Source organism: Cygnus olor, chromosome 2, assembly GCF_009769625.2.
Source record: "Cygnus olor isolate bCygOlo1 chromosome 2, bCygOlo1.pri.v2, whole genome shotgun sequence".
Classification (NCBI taxonomy): domain Eukaryota; kingdom Metazoa; phylum Chordata; class Aves; order Anseriformes; family Anatidae; genus Cygnus; species Cygnus olor.
The window spans coordinates 58939499-58959977 of NC_049170.1; the positions used below are offsets into that span (position 1 = coordinate 58939499).

Consider the following 20479-nt stretch of genomic DNA (forward strand, 5'->3'; position numbering starts at 1 on the left):
AAAAAAAGAATTTTATGATGAAGTTGCAGTGTGAGGACCTTTGCAATAAATATTTTTATGAAACTTTTTATTTTTAAAACATTTTAAAACTTCGCAAACCTTCTTATGTTTTTTAAACATTTCTATAGTTGTATACAGACATCAGCTCACCAGTTTGAATATTTTAAGTCTGTACATCCTGAACCTACAGAAAATTTCAGCCAGACAGAACTGCACTTCTTTTTATCACATAGATCCTGCAGCGAGAAGGTCTCAGTTTTTATTTTAGAGTCATTTCTGCAAGGTGTCTCTCTAAGGTAGCCTATTTGTTCTCTCCTGCAAAGCCTTCTGTACTCATTTCCTAGCTGCCACTCAGAATGAGAGACACATTTGCATAAACCTCCCCTTTGCAGACAGCCCTCACCATAAGAGAAATAGAAAACTTCCACTATTCATTCCCTGCCTCCATCAAATTAGTCCTCCATATGGAACAGCACACGCACCAGAAGAAAGAAACATTACAATATACATATTACACATCCTAAGAGGAAATTTCTAACCTGGATACAAATCCAAGGAGTTTCAGATGCTCAGAAGGGCTGGAAGGCATCGGGTTCATCAAGTCTCGGATCCGTGCTAAGCCAGCAATTCCAACTCCAACCACCACAGTCCCAAACATTTTGTTAATCTGACAAAAAAAAAATAAATAAATAAAGTATTTTACCAGGGAGAGGAACAGCTGGGAGGGGAGTTGGGAGGATGGATTATTCTTTAACCCCGCTTTCATACAGCCAAACCTTATTCAGATGTCAGCAAGTAGCTAAAAGAGATGTGATGCTATAGGTTACTGAGCTCACTCAAATCCCATTGAAATGTGGTCAAGTGGTTCAGCATGTCGTAAGACCAGTCTTGAGACTTGTATTTAACAGCTAGTGTATCACAACCCTGGCACAAAGTCCTTCCTTTCCGTGGATGGAAGGCAGGCTTCAAAAGTGAGACATTTTTCTATTTATAACATAGCTTCCATGCTGGAAAGAAGCCAAAAGGTTCTGCAAACCCAGCAGAGTTTTATATAAAGCCTGATGACTTCCTGAGCATCTGCAACACAGCCTGCTCTGGGCTGCCATAGGGCCATTAACAGTGCACAGCAGCACAGCCAAAATACTTTAAGACAGGAAGCAAAGAACATCTTTCCCCCTGCAGTGTAACCGCTGGCATGTCATACAGTGTCAAGATGGAACCAACCATCTGATAATTTGGTCAAGATGCTTGCTTGACATTTCCATGCACAAAGAAAGCTCTATGATCTCCTTAATGACAAGCAGGCATGTCCTAAAGATTTACCTCTCCCAAATGCACAACCCTGCTGCAGTTGCATCATAGGGAGGATGAGCCAGCCAGCACACTCATGGCCAGGCCACTGGTAATAAACTCTCGTGTTTTCTGATTTGCATTGATATGTTGAAGCAGTAGGCAACTGGTGTAATCTTTCAAACCTCAAATAAAGCACTGTTCCACCACCCCAAGGACTAGCACTGCTTTGTAAAGTAATTTTAAGATTTACACAAGAACAGCCTAAAACCAAGCCAAGTCAGCTTCTCTGCATTTTTGTTAGCTCCATCCTACCGCAGCTTCCTTTCATACTCTGTTTCTTCTCTTTCGGTGTTCTTCCTGCTGCTGCCAACCCCTTCACTTTCAATCACTTCCACTACCTGTGATGAATAGGCTACTGAGTTCACCCACATCCCATCGAAACGTGGTCTAATGGTTCAGCATGTCGTAAGGCTCGTCTTCAGACCTATATTTAACAGGTAGTATATCACAGCCCCAGCACAAAGTTCTTTCCCTCACAGCAAAAACTTCTTCCTAATATCTACTCATCAGTTTCCTGTGTTACCTTTTGCTGTTTCACCACTCAAACCCTTTTGAGACTTAAATGGACAGCTCGACTCCTCCCTGTGCCCCTTGTCTGATGGGTCACAGTGCAGCAGCACAGCCCTGAATAACTGTTCTGACAGTGCTACAAAGTTGACAGCTGCTAAGAAACTACATCAACTGGCACAAAGAAAATAAATAAATAAAAGAAAACCCCTATCCAATCACATCATATCTAGATTTTGGTTTTCTTTAAGCTTCTGCCTCCATATATATATATATTCCTGTCACTGCTGAACTCTCCTTTCTTCATACGTGCTGGGAGTGTACAAGTGACATGTTTAATATAAAGAAGAGCTCTCTGGGAGGATTAGAGTGGCATGTTTTTACCAAATATTTGACATATAAAATGACTGCATTTATAAAATGAAAGAGGAAACAGAGATGTACAGGGTTCAGAGAGAGAGAAAGAGAAATGGAGGGCAGCAGGATAGCTTAACCCCATAACCCTTTTCAGTTCCACAGACACACAGAACTCTGGGCTGGCTTCTCAGCTACATCCACTTTTCTCTTCAACCCATTCAGCTCAGAATTGCAGGATGATCTCAGCTAGGAGGAGCCCCTGGAGGTCGCCTGACTCAAACCCCTCCAGCTGCATCTGGGCCATGCTGAGCTCTGATCAAACCCAGGGACTGAAATCCAGCAGCTTCCCAGGGCCCCTCCTGCAGTGTTTGACAACCCTCACAGCAAAAACTTCCTAATATCTACTCAAGAGTTTCCTGTGTTGCCTTTTGCCATTTTACTGCTCATCTCCCAAAAACATGTGGCTCCATCTCCTCTACACTGCACTACAGACAGATTCAGCTTGCCCACCATCATCTGCAAGGCACTTTCTGGCATTCCTGCCAGGCAGTCCCCAGCCTGAACTGGCGCACAGGGTTATTCTATCCCAAACACGGAGAACCTCTGCATTTGTCTTTTACTCAACTTCACGATGCTTCTGTTTGCCATTTCTCCAGCATGCCCAGGCCCCTCTAACTAGCAGCTCTGCCCTATATTGTTTTGACCACGCCTTATTTTGATTTTTTTTCACAGATTTGCTGAAGCTGAACTGCATCCCATCATCCAGGTGGTTAGTAACAGCATTTAACAATTTTGGCTGTTATATCAATCATTGTGGGATGACACTAAGTGACTGTGCAAATTCGAAGGCTGTTGCTTGAACCTTGTGTCAGAGCTCATAAATCTTTAAGCCAGTTTTCCACCCACCTTATAGCTCACTTAGTTCACATCTCACCAAATGGGTCATAAGGCTACTACTACAGGAGACCACACACCAAAGGCCTCGCTAGTCAAGCCTAAAACCATTCACTGTTTTCTTCTTGTCGACAGCACCAGTCTTTCTCATCATGGGAGGCAACTGGATTGATCAGGCACAATTTGCCTTCTGCAAATCCAATACTGGCCATTCACGAATAACTTGTACGTGCTTGGAGATGGCTTCCAAGTGAATTTGCTGCATTGTCTTCCCAGGGGCTGGGGTGAGGGTGACTAGCCCACAGTTCCCAGGACACTCGCTCTTTCCTTCCTAGAAGAAAAGAGAGCAATACTTGTCCTTTTCGAGCCACCAGGAACCTCCTCTGATCACCAAGTAGCCTTGCAGTGACACCTGGTACTTGGGACAGGTGTACCAATTGCCTGAAGAGCCACATCCCTGCTTGTCTCTGCTGTGGGTAATGCTACATTCCCACAGGCTCTGTTAGTAGACTCAGAAACCTGGCAGGCCTGAGGACAGGCCTTACTAGTGAAAGACAAAGCAAAAAAGGCACTGAGCGCCTTCCATTTTTGTTTGCCCCTGATCCAGTGGAGCAGCAGACCCACAGAAGCCCTTCCTGTTGCTGGCTTCAGCTCCAGCTGAGCTTGGCCTTTCCCAGCTTTGTCCCTGCAAGCTTAGGCACTGTCTCAGTGCCCCCCCTACGTACTCCCTTGCAGCTTCTGCCTCCATGCACTTTGGCTTTGTGTCTGAGGTCAGTCAGGAGCTGATCCATGCCAGTGCTGAGCCACACTTGGCTTTGCTCTCAGCACACTGGGCCTCTAGGTCCTCCAGGGCAGTCTCCCACAGGATCTCATCAAGCAGATCCACCAAAAGGACAAAAACTGCTCTTCTGAAGCGTATGGTTGTAATTCCTTAAAATTTTGATTCATAAAGGGCTCCAGTGTAGGTCAGGACCCAGTTAACAGTGGCTTAGAAGCAGTCCAGCTGGAGAACAGCTAATCAGGGACTTATTTTAAGTTCACAAATTTCAAGGTTACTGGAGTCTTAAGCTGTTAATATTTGCCTACCGCCCTGAGCAGGACTAGGGGTGGGAATCGCACGGCAGATAGATCCCCCCTGAAGCTCCTACAGCCATCTTGTTTCCAAGAACTGCTGTTTTTTTCTGGTGTGCCACTTCACCCAAGTGCAGCAGCTCAGGGGGCTGACTATTTTCTGCCACTGCCACAAACAAAGAACGTTTTGCAGACCATCAACGTTTTTTGCTTCTCCTTTGAAAAGGTTTTCTACTTTCATCCAATGCCTAACTTCTGACCTCCCAAAAAGTCAAATTTAAGAGAAAATGATTTCAACCCAGGAACAAAAACTGTTACTACGCAACCTGTTGCCACAGCAACCAGCCACTCGGCCCAGGTCACGGGCTCATCAAGGTTTTGCAGGTTAATACAGCATTCACACAGAAAGAGACATTGACTAAATGTGCATTGCAGAGCTTTGCTTATGTATGCAGCTGAGAAAAAATCACCATGTCTGCATCCCTGCTGCTGCTTTTTATTACCCTCCGTTTGCTCCCACAACAAATGGTGAAACTGCTCAGTGAGGAAGGTAAATTAGATGTTTTGCGGAACTGCCAGGAACCAGAAGAGAGAATAAAGGACATTCATCTAAGAGTCCAGGTGAATAAATGAAAATTTACTCCTTATTTCAAACATTTACCCTAGGATAACAGCTAGTTATCTTTCAATTACAAAAATGATGAAAGGGTAAACCCAAACCACAAACTGCTGTGCCAGCCTTCCACGCCTTCTTAAAACCCGTGACCTCAGTTAAAGCTCTGACAAAAAGATTTCAAGGCTGCTGAACCTTGGCTCCTGTAGGCTCAGAAAAAAATATCCAAAAAGTGATATAACGGTATATCAGCCAGCATCCAAAAGCATTTTTCTCTACCCTCGCCCCTCCTAACAGTCTGTATGAAAGCAAAGGGGCTGGTGAGAAGATTAGGAAGGGATGTTCTTCGTGCTCACTGCTTGCGATTGAAGAGTGCCCCTCACCACCCAGCAGCAGCCACCTTGGCCTGGTTGCAGGCTGCCCTGCCAGCCCCCACAAAGGGTCCTCTCTGAACCAGGGGCTCGGTGGCTGCAGACTGGTCCAGGAGCCCTGCATGACACAGAAGTTGAGCCAAGAAAAGCATCTAGCTGAAGAGGCTCATTTATGCCACACATAAATCGTCAGCCCATCACCACCCTGCTTTCTGTGGAGCTTTCTGTGCTTGCACTTCTTGTTTCCTCCATTGGATAGATCTAGACAACTCTGTAGCAAAATGTGCCCTATACCTAAGTATTCTTGGAAAATTTAGCAGTAAAACAGGAATATTCAGCAGCAAAACAGGCAATGGAGTTTGCCCAAAAGGATCAGTCGCAGAGCAAATTCCTCCCCTGTGCAATCACAGCAGGACTTCAGCCCTTACATCTCAAAAAACTTGCTAACACTCACAGAGAAGCAGGCTTTAGGGAAGTGAGACCTTACCTCCATGTTGTGCAACATCACTAAGGCTATGCAAAGCCAGGGCAGAGGCAAGATAACAGCCAGAACTTAAGAATTATCTCCATATTTATGAAATATTTTTCATGCCATGTCTAGACATTACAGGATGGGGACAGGTACCATGACGTATTGAGTATTTCAGTAAAGCCTTACACGTTCTTCCAGCAGTTTTCCAAAAGGTATGAATGAGTGAATCACATCAGAAATCAAAACATTTTGCCTTCAGTGTCACCTGCAGTACTAGTATCACCTTAATATTGATGTGGGAGGCTTTCCTGGAACAATTCCAGTCTGATCTTTTTAAGTGTGCCATTTCAAATGACTACCACACTACTGCCACACATATCTTAAGAGAAGCAGAAACCTCGCATACAAGTACTTAATCTGAAAATACTACTTTCAAGGTTAATTCAATTTTGCATGTTCAATAGTTGAATCATTTGATTTCCACAGTTATTCTTTGGGAATTTTCACTCTCTCCAGTGTCCCCTTCTATAGGCGGTCATATCTTTGCTTACATTAAATCTTTAACTCTCTAGAGCCAGAGTATTGACAAGTTATCACGTCCCTCCTACCAATTACAAACACAGAATACAATCACCAGTGACATGCAGCCAGCTCCCACTCCTGCTAAGAGTAAAGGGGAAAGGGAGAATTCATACGCACAGATGCCAGCAACTGGGGAGACTGGGATACAGTGACAGCTACCGGGCAGGCTGAGCATCTGAGCCCAGCTGCTGAAGGGATCCACCTTGTACAAGGTGGATGTATGCAAATGTATATATATTATCTCTAGCAGACCTCCATCCTGCTCAGCCAGAGAGGAGCAGGATGAGGCCACTGGTGCTGTGTTTATACAAGTGCTCCGAGTGCCTGATTGTGATCTGTGTGGCCAGCCACGTACACGTGTATATGTGGTATACATGTGTGCTCTATGTGTGCTGACTGGGAATACATTTTCAGCCCCACTACTGGTTGGACCTGATGACACGAAGATGCACCAGGTCCGTCCCTCCCAGGCTTTCAGATCTAGCCCAGCATTTTCTCCTAACATAACCCAGGCTGGACTGAGGAAGTTCTCCAGAGCTTCCTTTGCACCAGACTTGTCATTAGACATCACAGCGAATGTTTTTGCTGTTACAGCAGCAGAGCCTTGAGGCAAGGGTTGTGGTACTTTCCTCAATAGAGATTTTTAAGGGAACCCTGGACAGACGACAGCAGTCACTGTAAAATGGGCAAGTTGAAACACTGAGGACACTTCCAGCCCTACATCTCTTATTTCAAATACCCAGATGGTATCTGCCAGCCCTGGCAGATGCTGTACTTGGGATGCTGGTACATGTTACCGCCTGTACCACCACGTCTTACTCTCGTATTGTCTGCTCACAGCAAGACGCCTCTGCCTGGAGCAGAGAAAGCAGAAGCTGGACAGTGTGGCTTTTGTTGGTGTTCTTTAGAAAAGGGAAGAGCTGCACAAATACTCCAATCTAGCAGATTATTCAAAGGCATAAATACACTTTGCTCCAGAGGGACCTACTTACACACTTTAACTTTTGCACATGCTTAAGGAATACTCCAGCACATACAGAGTATGTAGAAGTTAGAAGTAGACCTGAAGTAGTCCCAACACTGGCTTCAACAATCCTAACTAAAGGCATAATTTGAAGAAAAAGCAGAATGGAGATGAAGAAAACAATTGTTTGAATACTGACGTGCTAGAGTGGAAATTTGTGGTTTTGCTCTGCCTTAGCTTTAACCTGAAGTCCTGCTGGAAGAAAGAGGCTGTCAAAAAGGCAACACCCAACACCGTCACTTCATTACTTCCCTCTAGAATGAAATGAATGTAAAATGAGAGCCATGGAGAAATTCTCTCTAAAACCTGCCAAGCCCATTTACAGTCCACATGTTTCAGAGGAAAAATTTTAGACCTAACAGTCTTAGACCAACCACTTACATTGTCCTTGAGCTGCTGGTAACAGCCAACCCTCCCCAGTTGCCTCCATCTCCATCTCTAACAACCCTCTCTCTGGCTATTGCAGCCTAGGCCGCAGTTTCCTGGCAGGCACACAGGGTCTGGTAGGAGAGTTACAGCTTTGGGATGCCAACTCTCACAGCGGCCTGCCATCAGAAGACGGTCCTTCATCCTGACTGGCACCACTGTACCCTGGAAACAGCCAGGGCAGGCTTTCCTTCCTGGCTTTTAAATGCCATTTGAATAACACATCTGTATCATTTTACATTTATGTCGGCTTGTTTGCCCAGGCTTTCTGATTAAAATCTGGTTTTCCAGCTAGGTGCCAAGGTTGAAGTTGATGTATTCCTATTGAGATCTGGCCAGGCATCGTGTTACAGGTGCCAAACACCTTTACTAAATGCAGTGACAGTTAATAATAAATGACCGCACTTGTAACTGATATACTGTCTCCAGAATTAATACCTGAGTAGAAAGGAAAATTTTATTAAAACATACTTCTGCAAGCTAACTCTGCCAACTCCTGAGTCCACAGCTGTCCTGACTCACGTCATGGTGAGGCTGCTCTCCACATCCTGCAACTCCATACTGGCAGCAAAACCGTTTCACAAAACTCATAAGACTGTGCAACATATTGGAAGAAGCTGTATCTAATACATTTCATATTCCACCCAGTGGAGGACTGAATCAGAAGTGCTGTGACGTGCATGTGTGAGCATGAATAATCATTTTGTCCAGTTGCCCTTCTTCCATCTGTAGTTACCCTTTATGGTTCAGATTTGGTTACGAGTCAGAAGAGAAAAAACAAGGCAAATAACACTTCTGAGATGGAGTCCCAGAGACAGAGATGCACAAAGAAACTAGAGTCGTTCTCAATCTGGTTCATTTTGTTTGTAACCCTGCCATGGGATAAATTATATTATTTCAACTGGGGGGGGCAGAGGATGGTCAGAGTAGTGCTGTATATGGCCAGTTTCAATGGTGGGCCATGGGTAAATGCTTTGCTTGATGCAGCTATTTTCTACAGGCAACAAACTCCTTTCGGATATACCTATACTGCCAATGCTGAAGCTACCCAGGAAAGAAATGAGCTTGCCTTTGGGCACTCAAAAATAAAAAATTAAGAGGAAGACATGAAGGGCTCCAGTGTTTATTTTATAAAAATAAGCCATAAAAACACCACCACCTTACAATGCTGAGTTTCCAGGAAATACTATGGAGTGAATTAGAGTCTTGTGAAACTTCTGGTGGGTAAATAAACAATTCCACATAACTGCAGCCTCATCACAGCTATTACTTAACCAAAGGGCTGTGGCTGATTAGTAGATGACTAACGGAAAGAGAGCCAGCCCCAAAAGTTTCTTTGGGGCTTTAATGTGCTAGAAAAATTTTTGAAAGTGAATTTGTACATGGTAGTAGAATAAAAGGAGAAGAATATTTTCAGAGATAACTGTCAATTTATTTGTAGTGAAGTCCATTTTTAGATGAACATTCAGGAGAATGAGCTGTGGTATGGAGCTATCAGCAATTGACAGATCCTGTTTTTTCATTGGATCAAACAATATTATTGCTAAAATTCTCATCTGTGCCAGAACACAGGCTGGAGAAAATAGCCCTGAGTTAATCCTAACTCAACAAAAAAAAATGGCATGAAACACCAGTACTGCTCACCCTTCCCCCAAAATGCATCTTCCAACAATTGTCTGCTTAGCACCCATGTAGGCATTAAATCCATCTGTGTCCCCAGCTTCCCTGAACGACAATAAAGCCAAAGTCTTCACACAGCTAGGCAGCTGAACACTAACTGCTGAGACGCTTTCAAAATACCTCTTTCTTACAAAGACTGTTCTGTGCCGACTCTTACACTTCCAAAAATTGAGTTTTCCATGTTCTACCAAAAAAAAAATAAATAAATAAAAAAAATGGAAGACTACACATCCACACCTGCATTTTGCAGGTAAGCTTTATTCACAGCTAATCACAAGAGGTATAGCTGACAGGGCAGTGACATGGGAAATGCCAAGTAACCTCAGTGCACTCCATTCCCTTTCTGTGCTGCTCATTTTGTTTTCACTGTCTCACCTACCGAGGTAAGAGGCTCTGTGACGCACAGCCTCCACCTCATTTGATAGATACAAGAGTGCTTTGCAGGTTAACTTCAATGCCAGGAGTGGCTTTCAAGCCTTTGCTGCAAAACAACTGAATGATGATAAACCACAGCAGAAAAAATGCTCTGAAATATATTTTCAAGTACTGCATCTACCCCTCAGTTACCGTCGTTCTTCCTATAAGCACTCTTCTTCAGAGGGCATAACAAATGCAGAACTAGGCTAGGGAGATGCAGGAAAGCTGTATTTCCAGGCTGTATTCTTAGTTTCTCCCAGAATTTTGCTGGTTGATCTAAAGCAAGCAAATTGCATCCCCTTCCCTGTCAGTCCTCCCAATTCCACAGAAGGGGAATCTCTTCCACAAAGCACCCTCAGACCTACTGATGACAAATGCAATGTAAGAAGTTGATATCATTACAGCTTCTGTTCTTCTTGTTTGCTGCAGGAAATCCCACACAGATCAGACATCTAGAATGGTGGCTATAACCACATTTTGTATTCAAATATCCATTTAAAACAATACAATATAAAGTACAACATTAAGAAAACTCTTATTTCCTTTCTCTTGCTGCTGAATTAATCTGAAATCCTAGCCCTACAAGGAATGATATGCATGCTTAGTTTTAATCATGAGTAATCCCATTGATAAATGAGAATACTCACACAAGTACATTAAGAAATAAGAGCTTTTGCTGCTAACTGTAATATTAGTAGGCACAAGAACAAAGTACATACCAGCCACCAGCATGTTCTTTTAATATCTTTACAGACTAAACCCAATAGATGATACCTATCTTCCGGTCCACCAAAGGTCACTGCATCCCAGCTCTGTGACAAGCTGACCTATTTTGAGAATTACCAAAGCAAAAAGCCAGCACTCCTGCTACAAGCTGCAGTCACCATAAAGATATACCATGGTTGATGAAACCCTGTGTCCATCATTAGCATTTCAACTCGTAACACCAGAGGCCTGCCTTACATTCTCTTTAGAGCAAACAACATACACATTGTCTGAAACTGGTCAGATAACTGCAGCTGGCCAGGCAAGTGTATTTTTTGGCTGACTTTCTCTTCCCCTACCCTAGAAAAGTGTTTTCACTCTTCTAAGATAAATTGGTAGTGACTGATAGTTTGTTTTATAATTAGATTAAGATGACTTCAAAATTAGATAATGCTTTGCATAACATTGTAATCTTAAAAATGATTCATGCAATGGCTAGTACCTCTGCCATTTTATCAGTCTACCACTCCTCGGTAGGGCCTGAAAAATGCAATTGAAGCTCTCAATTTCCATTAAAATTTGAAAAAGTACCAGTGACAGCAACTGCTTGACTGTGGGGAAAAAAACAACTCTTGAATTAACAGCAACAACTGAGGTAACTCAAATCCCTCCTAACTTTACAGCCCAGTATTCTTCATGTTATTGACCATCATAGCACTCAAGAAGTGTACAAGCCAGCCATTAGCCTCTTCTCTCATGAATGTGATTTAGCAGTCAAGCAGTCCTGACATGCTACTCTTCTGTTAAAACTAACCCAAGAAACTGAAAAAAACATTTACAGACATATCAGCCACTAGAGGGAGTGTTCGGTATCCCACTTATATCACACTGATTAAAAAAAAAAAAATATATATATATATATATAATTTTAAAGTTTTATACAAAGATTACAGGGATTCTATAAAAGTATATTTCCCACAGTACCTGAACTTCACATTAAGTCTCATGAAAAATTTTATGAGGAACAGTGCTTTGTGTATAACCAGAGACATTTCAAAAGCAAATTCTGCATCTCCCAATTCCTAGGTCTACCCCCATCAAACCCTGAGATTTCTACAAGCAGAGAGGCAGTTTTATATGCCAAGAAGATATCTGAATTACCCAGAAGTTTTGGGTTACCTGTACAGTCAGACAGCTCTGAGCATGCCTAGACCTGAACCTTTAAGTGTGCCAACCTGGAGATTGAAACTATTATAAAAAAACAAGCAAAAGAGTGACCTACAAAATGGTTCCAATTTACAACTGCCTCTTCACAGACCCAACATCACTAGATTCATTCCTAGACAAAGTCTTCAAAGGGACTTAAAAACAGCCATCAAGTTGAGTCCAACCACAAGCAAAAGAGAAGATCCTCCTAGGTTCGACCCTCTCCAACAACTACTAATATTCAAAACACATTTAAAGAGAAATGAATGTCTATTGCAACTCACAGATAGATATCCCTGTCTTGTGCATGGCCATGTGTCATGAATACAAAACTTACTATAAATGATAACCTGACTGGATGGTTGGGTCCACACAGTAATGTTATCTGGAGGATACAGGATGGATTGTGCCAGTGTATTGACATAATATACAACATAGCACAGTAGGTTCTAAATACTGTGTTAAATCTCACTGACTGATCAGTGAAGCTGCTGGCAGCACCTACAAAACTCATAACCCCCTCCAAAATCTCTGTACAAATATCTATAATTAATGAATTAGCTTAAAACAAACAAACAAAAAAAAAAGAACTCCTCACAATCCACCTTCAAGAATGTGGAGCAGAACAGTTCTAGTGGAACTGATGGCCTGTCTAGAGGAATATTTTAAATACACAAACCAGTATGGTCATGTAATCAGAACGAAAGAACTCACCCTCCATTTCCTCTGCCAAATAAGTTTACTAAATGCGCACCAGTATTTTACTATAACAACTGTGACTGAGTAGCTGGATAATATCCTGTTGAAGGCAGGATGGGCAAAACTCTCTAGCTTTGCAACAATTGAAGCAACTACCACAGATGTTCCGGAGCCAGCAATACTCAGGTCACTGTAAGAGGGCAATATACCTTGTAAGAGAGGTAGAAAAAGAACTGGATCATGGAAGCAAGATATTTCCAAAGTGAATAGCTTCTTCTATAAATACAGACATCTTTCTCTTACCCAGATTTTATTGCAGGAAAATGAAGTGGATGTATTTCAGTATTTTGGTGAAAAGATTTAACAGTTACTTTTACAAGAAAAGAGCTCTATTCTCGTTCAAAAGTTCATTTCCTTAACTGCACCATTCCTTTAAGTGGCTAAAGAGGTCACTGAGTTCTAAAAAAAGGCAAGTGGCTGTATTGAACCACTACCATCCTATGCGACCAATGGTAACATAAATGGTATTTTATAATGTAGCAGCAATCCTGCTCATTACTTTCTTCAGCCTTGCAGCTTTTTAAAATTTCAGTCTAAATGCCTTATTTTCTTATTGTCTTCTGCTAGCATAACTCAACAAGCATTTTGAGGTTCTGGTTAAGAAACTCACTGTGTAAGACTAATTTCTAATATTTAAGTCACTCGCATTTCAGGCAAGATTGTGGCATCTCTACAAAACGCATTTCAGACAAATCACGTCATTTTTTGATCATTAGAAAAAGAAAAATACAAGGTATCCTACATTAGTATCATAAACACAACCACTGCACGTGTGTATTTATAAGTTGTCACTATTTTACAGATTCCTGCATAAGGTCTCAGAAACTAAACCTCTGCTCTTCCCTCCCATGGTCAGACTCATGCAGATAAGAAGGTAATTTAGCCTCAGCAATTCAGAATATGTAACCAATAACTGTCTGCAATGTTATGTCCTCCCAGTCCACTTAGATCCTTGCTTTGGTTAGGATCTAACAGAACAAGGGAAAATGTATAACATTGCAGCCAAACAATTTGCAAACACATTGCAGAGTCTTGTGAGCCAGACTCACAAGGTATTCGACTAACCTGCATTCAGGCTGGATCTTTTTTCCCCTGACCATAGAGATTTTGGTTCCACAGTCTAGAATAGGAAAGGTTATTCCAGATGGGCATATAAGCAAAAATAAGGTCATGAAAGGGCTAGAAATTAAATGTAATAATGAGCACACCGTAAAGGAATGTACTTTGAACTTCTTTTTGTTCTCACAACTCATGACGAGCCTCATGATGAAAAAGTCCATCTCTGTAGCATGGGAACCCGAAGATGAATGCTGAAGAGTTCAAGACTCATTTAGTAGTTGTTTAACCAAACGAAGCTTAATGGCTACTTCTCCAAGGTTACCAGCACCACCTTCATGCTTCCTTAGGAGCTGGTATCTTAGCAGCACCTAGGATAGGAGGAATTTAGCTCCCATACTCTAAAAACAAGAATAGTTTGTTTCCGATATTATGGGCCATTTGCGCCTGGGAAGATATCAGCCAGCTGATGGGGATGGTGGTAAGCTGCTGAGGACCAGCAATTTTTCTGAAAAGTGCTCTCTCAACCTGAGTACATGAAAGGAAGAAAACTGCTGGCTTTGCATTTAGGGGGGAAAAAAGTGCAGCACATTTCCCCGGTGCAAAATTGACCCTCCTTTGTAGCCAGCAGGGAATAAAGACTGTATTCCCCATTTCTGCCCTCTTGAGAAAGCAGCAACCTTTCTGGTGGAGTCTACCAGGAAAACTGGGTTTGGAGCAATTGTGTTGCCACATTCCCTGTTCAGAGGGCAAGAGGAGAAGGGATGTGAGTCTATTTTCTCTCTGACAGAGGACCAGTTGCCATCCAGCCACTCTGAGTCTCATTTAACAGACCAGCTTGTATGTTCTTATGATTATTTTGCTGTGTTTTCATTGCATCAATATTGCAAATATTATTAGACCAGGTCAGTTGTCACCAAGACCTACCCAGGAAGGACTGGGCTGGCACCACCTGTCAGAATACTGTTATTTTTAAACAGTAATCAGAGTCAGGCAAATGGCCTGTTTATTTTGAAAAGATTTATTCAACAGCCTTCGGTCTCAAGACCTCTTCACAAATGCCAGACACGTAAGAACAGATAGTATGCCTTATTTTTGTAAATACTGGGCTAAATGCAAGGATAGCTACTCTACTTTACAATGCAAGAAAGTAAATGTAAAATAGATTTCAAAATCGGAGTTTTGCTCAGCTGTTGCCATGTTACAAATTCCAATGAAAAAACGTGTTTTCCAAAGCAACCATTTCCACTAGTCACTAGTATCAATGAATCTAAGACACCTCAGGCCTATTTTTGAGACCCTGCATCCCAGACTATTCAAACTGCAAATGCAAGTACTGCATAGTTAGGAAAATACATGTCCATTTTTCTTACATTGAATACCAAGAACAGAAGCAGACAAAGTCCACGGTCACTTCCAATGCCAGAACTGTATCAACTCCAGTTTATTCTAACCTCATCACTTAACAATGAATTGTCACTGATTGTCACTGAATTTTATCCTTTTCTGCAAGTTCCTCACAGATTTTTGCCACTAAAGAATCACAGCTTTAGAAGACAGCAGAGGCCAGGAGTTGAATTACCTTCTCCATCTGTATGTTATGAACCTGATTTGACAGGGACAAAACCTCAGTCCTTTACATGTTTGTATCTGTCACTAAGACTAAACACAGAGATTTATACAGACATACTGATTCCACTTCCAGCTGCACACGGTTGTGCTGTGCCTGAGAAAAATTAACTAATTACTCCAAAGACAAGCTCCAGCAAGCCAGTGCAGTCTCTACTTTCATCACCAAATAATAGACTAACCAGTCTTCTGTTGCTGATCTGTGTTGGAGCCTGCAAAAGACAGTATATAGTGAGTAAGTGCTGCTCTCCCTAGAAACAGAAAGGTTCACATGGCTTTACAGCTCTTAGCATGGCTAAAAACATCCATGGCGTTTCAATGAGAATGACTATGGTCTCAACTCTTTCCCTCACATCTTGTACCACTTCTCTATCTCTCATTTAGAAATTATGTGATTATTTAATAATTCTATATTCTTTCTGGCAGCTTTCATCTGCTCTCACTCACAGAACAAAGGTTGCAGCAAGATGGTAAAGATCCCTTTCCGCCTACACATTTCACTACGAGGGAAAGCTAATAAACATGGTAACATTACTTGAGCTACTAGAATGGCTTTCTTTATTAACAAGCACAGTACAGCCTTTAATTCGGCATTTAGGATGGTTACTATAACAGAAACTCTAGTTGCCCAAGCCAGGGTCTTTCTAACTGGCTTATAATGCTATACTAAGGAGGAAAAAAATAGAAACAGAGAGACTTCTTTTATGCTGTTGAACTCATATTGTTAAGGAAAATTCGGTTCTCTTTTACATGGTGGATTCCACTCATCTGGAATAACAGGATTAGCAAATCCATTTCATTATCTTTCCCAGTCAGGTGTGTTTTCTGCAGTTTTTTCCAATTAGCACAGTAGAGCTCTGTCTGGGTTGCAAATGTTAGTGTAGGGGATGCTTAAGTTCACATAAAAAAGCCAAAGCTCTTTTTGTTTAGTTGAGAAGAAACAGGTCAAACGTATTTTTATATTTTTATTATAATTGCACTTATTTTATAAGGTTTCCAGGTGTAAGCCCAATAGATTAGCCCAACATGCATAAGAACACTTTCTATGACTCAAGGCTGGCTCCAGATCAGGGGGACAGCCCCTCAGCAACCTTTGTTCTACCAATTTGTAACAGGGCATGTATACATTCAATGTTTTTCTAACGCAGGATTAAGCTGCTAAGTGCCTTGGCTTTCAGACAGTTTTTCTGTAAGCCCCATTCCCTCCCCTTTCAATGAAGTAACCATTTTGATGCCTTATGTTTATACTGTACTTTATTGAGCAAGTCCTTTTACTACAATGAGCACTAACTGCAAGCTTCAGAAAGATAAACGGTTGCCTGAAAATTAGACCTGATAGGGTTATTCCTGGCCCCATGTATGTTGATGCAACTATATGTCAAACAAAGGAACTTCTCCCCCTGGGTAGTTATTCTCCCACTGCAAACCCCGACACCTACCCAAGCCCTTTCTCTTAGTTTCTCCACTTCTTTCCAGCTTTGGTTTGTTTTTACATCCTGTGCCTGACTGCTGCTTACCTGACCAAGGAGGGCAGCACAGAGAAAATGGCAATGGCCCCTATCAGCAACGATGGAAAACACCTACTGACACTTCTTACAACAAATCTGCACAGAAGTGCATGCAATATATACTCCCCACCAGCCACAGGAAACTTGAGGTGACTTCAGATTTACCATAAAAAAAAAGCCACTGTGCATTTCATTCTTGCATCTTACTGAAATTCTGATATTCAAGTACAAAATAGGAAGTGATTCCAGTTTTAATTCAAGAACTGGTCAGTTCATTTTTTGGTTCGTTTTCACTTGTTTCAACATGAACAGTTAATTTTCAGTACATAGATGAAACGGCTGTTCTTTCATCCAGTTCTCATCTGCTGGGCTTAGTTTCTGAAGCTAATCAATATTGCAGATATCCTTCATTTAAAAGAAAAGCTTGGTTCCTTGATATTTAAAATGAATTATCTCAAAACTGAATGTGGTGCTTTGTTTTTTGTTTATTCTTGAAATGTCTGGTTAGCACCACAATTTGTAAAGTAATAAGGACACTAAAAACCCTGAAAAATAGATTGATTCTCCTCTTTAGATATATAAAATATGTACGGCCCTTCCTATAAGGATAACACAAACCATACTGCATTGACTTAAACTCCAGTTGCTTCTAAACAGTAACTGAGCTCACTTGCTAAAGAAACTGTGAGGTTGGTATTAGAAAAAAGTCTGTTGAAAACATCCATGTGAATTTAGCAGGACAAGTCCAGAATATATTAGCCCTCGAGTATAAGGGAAGTTCCCTGATCCTATAGCAGAAATATTAATCATTAATATTTTAAATACTTAAATATTTAAAATACCAGTTATTGAATGTCTAAGTTCCATCCACTGCCTGTGACAACAGTTTTAGTAAGACTTTAACTAAGGCTTTGTTATATTTCCTATTCATTTTTAACTTTAGCAAACAAGTGTTTGCTAAACATTTGTTCAGTTAACAAACTTTAACTTAATTCTTTTGGCATTTTGAAGGAAGTTTCATGCTGTCAGTTTCCAACCGAAACAGTGCAATACCCTGTTTAGTGAGGTTTTGATATAGAGCACTATTAGTTTTATTGTGTATTTGCTTAGAATATATTATTAGTTCTTAACATAAAAATCTGTGAAGGATATTTAGCTAACTTGGTCTCCTTTTAGTTATCTGAGTATATATATATATTGCTCTTCATTTTGTGAAAACTAAACTTCAGGTTGGATTTGTATTATTGAAACAGATTTGTCTTTATTTGCCCATTATTCACACAAATGACAGAAAGATGCTCAAGAACTATGTTATTGATTTTTGGCATGGTGTCATTCTGTGTTAGCAACTGGAGTCAGAGAACTAACAGCTGAATGACTATCTTCAATCCAGGAAAATTAATTTGGCAAACCAATGGAAGGAGTTTGATAAAAATGATTTCACGCAAAGTCAGTTCAATAAACTGCTGCCCTAATTAACACTAGCTTGATTTTTTTGAACAACCTCCAACGCAGAAGTTCAGCATGATGCCAGGAAAGTTATATAAAGGCTGAGCCTCTCTTTCTGTGAGTAGACTGAGCTACAATGCATGGCTAGATTGTTGTTTTTGTTTGGGTGGTCTTTTTTGTTAAGATAGAGGTAAGTGACAGCTGTGGCTAGAGGATAAAGTAATATTAATAAAGTGCCAACTTTACACGTGGATTCTATAATGTATCTGGGAAGATGAGAATCGCCGTTTTCCCACCAAAGGTGGTCTGGAATATGGCCCCATCCATCACATTCCTTTCAACACAGGAGAATATCATCTCCACACAGGTGAACTAAGGTAGAGCAAGGGCATTGGGCTGTTGTTTCCAAAGGGGGTGTCAGACACCTGCAGTAACCGCAGATTTTAACAGGGTTTGCAGGAAACTGAGCACTCCTGTAAACAAGCCCAGCAGACAGCAGACACCTTGTAGAAGAGGCTTGGAGTGGACTCTTGCTCGCTCACCACACAGTGCTCCAGCCACCCCGCTATGCTACTTGGCTACTTCCATATGACTTATACGCTAATTCTCTGCTTCAGCGCAGCTTGGGCGTTTTTCCAAAGAAAGGGCTTTTCTCTTCTCCTCTCTCTGCTCCCCCCGCTCCAGGTGCTGGCCTGCCCACCCTGCATGGGGGGATCTGGGCAGCACCTGGGAGCACCCAGGCTCGCAGGAAGCCCCAAGAGGAGGGGGGAACTTTTTGCAAGTCATCTTCGGGAGGGCAGAAGTGGGGTGAGAAAACTACAGCGGTGCCTCCAGACCCTAATTACTGTTAGCAGGGATTAAGTAATAGTCACTAACCTCTTCCATTCACAGAGGAGAAATGTGATCCTGCTTAATTCTCCTCCGCTCCCTGCAGCTCCTTCTTATACAACGCCCTGCAGCAGCAGCAGCATATCAATGCCCCGCTCGCCCTGCCATCGCTGCGGCAACACCCTCTGCGCCAGGAACCCAATAAGGGCGCTATAGGGGCGGGATATCGCCGCATGCAGCTGCGGCTGCAGCACCAGAAACGCTGCTGCTGCAGGCAGGCAGGCAGGCAGCCCAGGAGCTTTAGCCTCACCCGGAAAATAACGAGAAAGCAGCACCTGGCTAGTGAGGGGCAGCCATCTCATCCCCCTGGGGACCTGGAGAAGACGCTGGTTAAGAAGCCCAGGCTGCGGTTAAGACCCTGGTTAAGTCGCAGCCAAGCACTACCCAGAGCCCAGCTGTGCAGAGGCTGGTACATCAGCCCTGTTGTCCACCCAGCTGCATCCACAGGGTTTATGGTGCAGGCTGAGTCTTTGCTCAGGGAAACGGGGGGTCTTGGCAGTGCCAAGCCTCCCTGACGGAAAAGCAATCACATCAGCCTGTGCCTGGCTTCGCCCAAGCAGGCTGCACACACAAAGTAGCTGCTGGGACAGCCCAGCCGATACACAAGCTCTTATGCAAGGCTATTTTCCCTGCTTCCTGTAGAAGTTGTTTCCAGGGCTGCAATGCACCATGCTTTAGCACCAGCTTTTCCTTGGAGAGATGGTTTTTGCCTAGCTCTTACTGCCAGCCTCTTTACTACCCCCTCAACTTGTGCTTCTTATCTACAAGCAACGTGGCTTTCAGCTGCTTCATTTGGGGCTTGGAAGATAAAAGTCTGGGAGGGTGCAGCTGTTTTCCTGGAGGCCAGTAGTTCCTGCAGTAAACAGAATATGAAACACACAGCGTGAATTCCACAGCTCATGCTATACCGTGCTGATGTTGGGCATTCACAGACCATGACAGCACCTGAAACCATGTCAAATTCAGACTGCAGGTACAAAGGATCCACTTCTGTACTTATTGCTTCAGATGTAAAGTAGAAATAACTCCAGAGAAATCTGTAACAATATCTTTTCCACCTAAGTGTGTTCTATTCAACCTGTTTCCAGAAAATCTTAGGGCACAACATATGTAAATAGTAATAACATAAATAGTCTGTCTTTTCTATAAGGCTTAAAAATTAAGTGCAGCTATAGATCCTGTAATTTATTCTAAAAATCTGCTGGATGGGATTGTAAGGTTATGGGATACGCCATTCTTTTCATCTTTTCTCACTTATTTCTTCTGACCAGTTAACTTCCCTACCAGCAAGTAGTCAGGAAACCAGTTAGCCTCCTTACAGCCACACTTGCTTTTCTATAGTCATGTTTTCTGAGCCACTTACAGAGCTATAACACAGGCAAGACATGCACGGTCTAACATAACTTAATCTGAACACAGGTTTTATACTGATATAACTATGCTGGATGTTTCAAAAATGTCACATGGTGTTTCAAAATTCTTTCCTCCCCCTCTCAAACACTTTGTAGTACC

At 42.2% G+C, this 20479-nt stretch overlaps 1 protein-coding gene across 1 annotated transcript in view; it reads right to left on the reverse strand.

Moving 5' to 3' along the window:
• BLVRA (biliverdin reductase A) overlaps positions 1-19133 on the reverse strand; it is a 31247-nt gene extending 12114 nt beyond the window's left edge. Inside the window, exons 1-2 of the mRNA XM_040548892.1 lie at positions 18956-19133; positions 540-667 (exon numbers count right to left, since the gene is read on the reverse strand). Of these exons, the coding sequence (XP_040404826.1) occupies positions 540-667; positions 18956-18964 (137 nt within the window). The 5' untranslated portion in view covers positions 18965-19133. The remainder of the gene's footprint in view (positions 1-539; positions 668-18955) is intronic.
• Positions 19134-20479: the final 1346 nt, after the last annotated feature.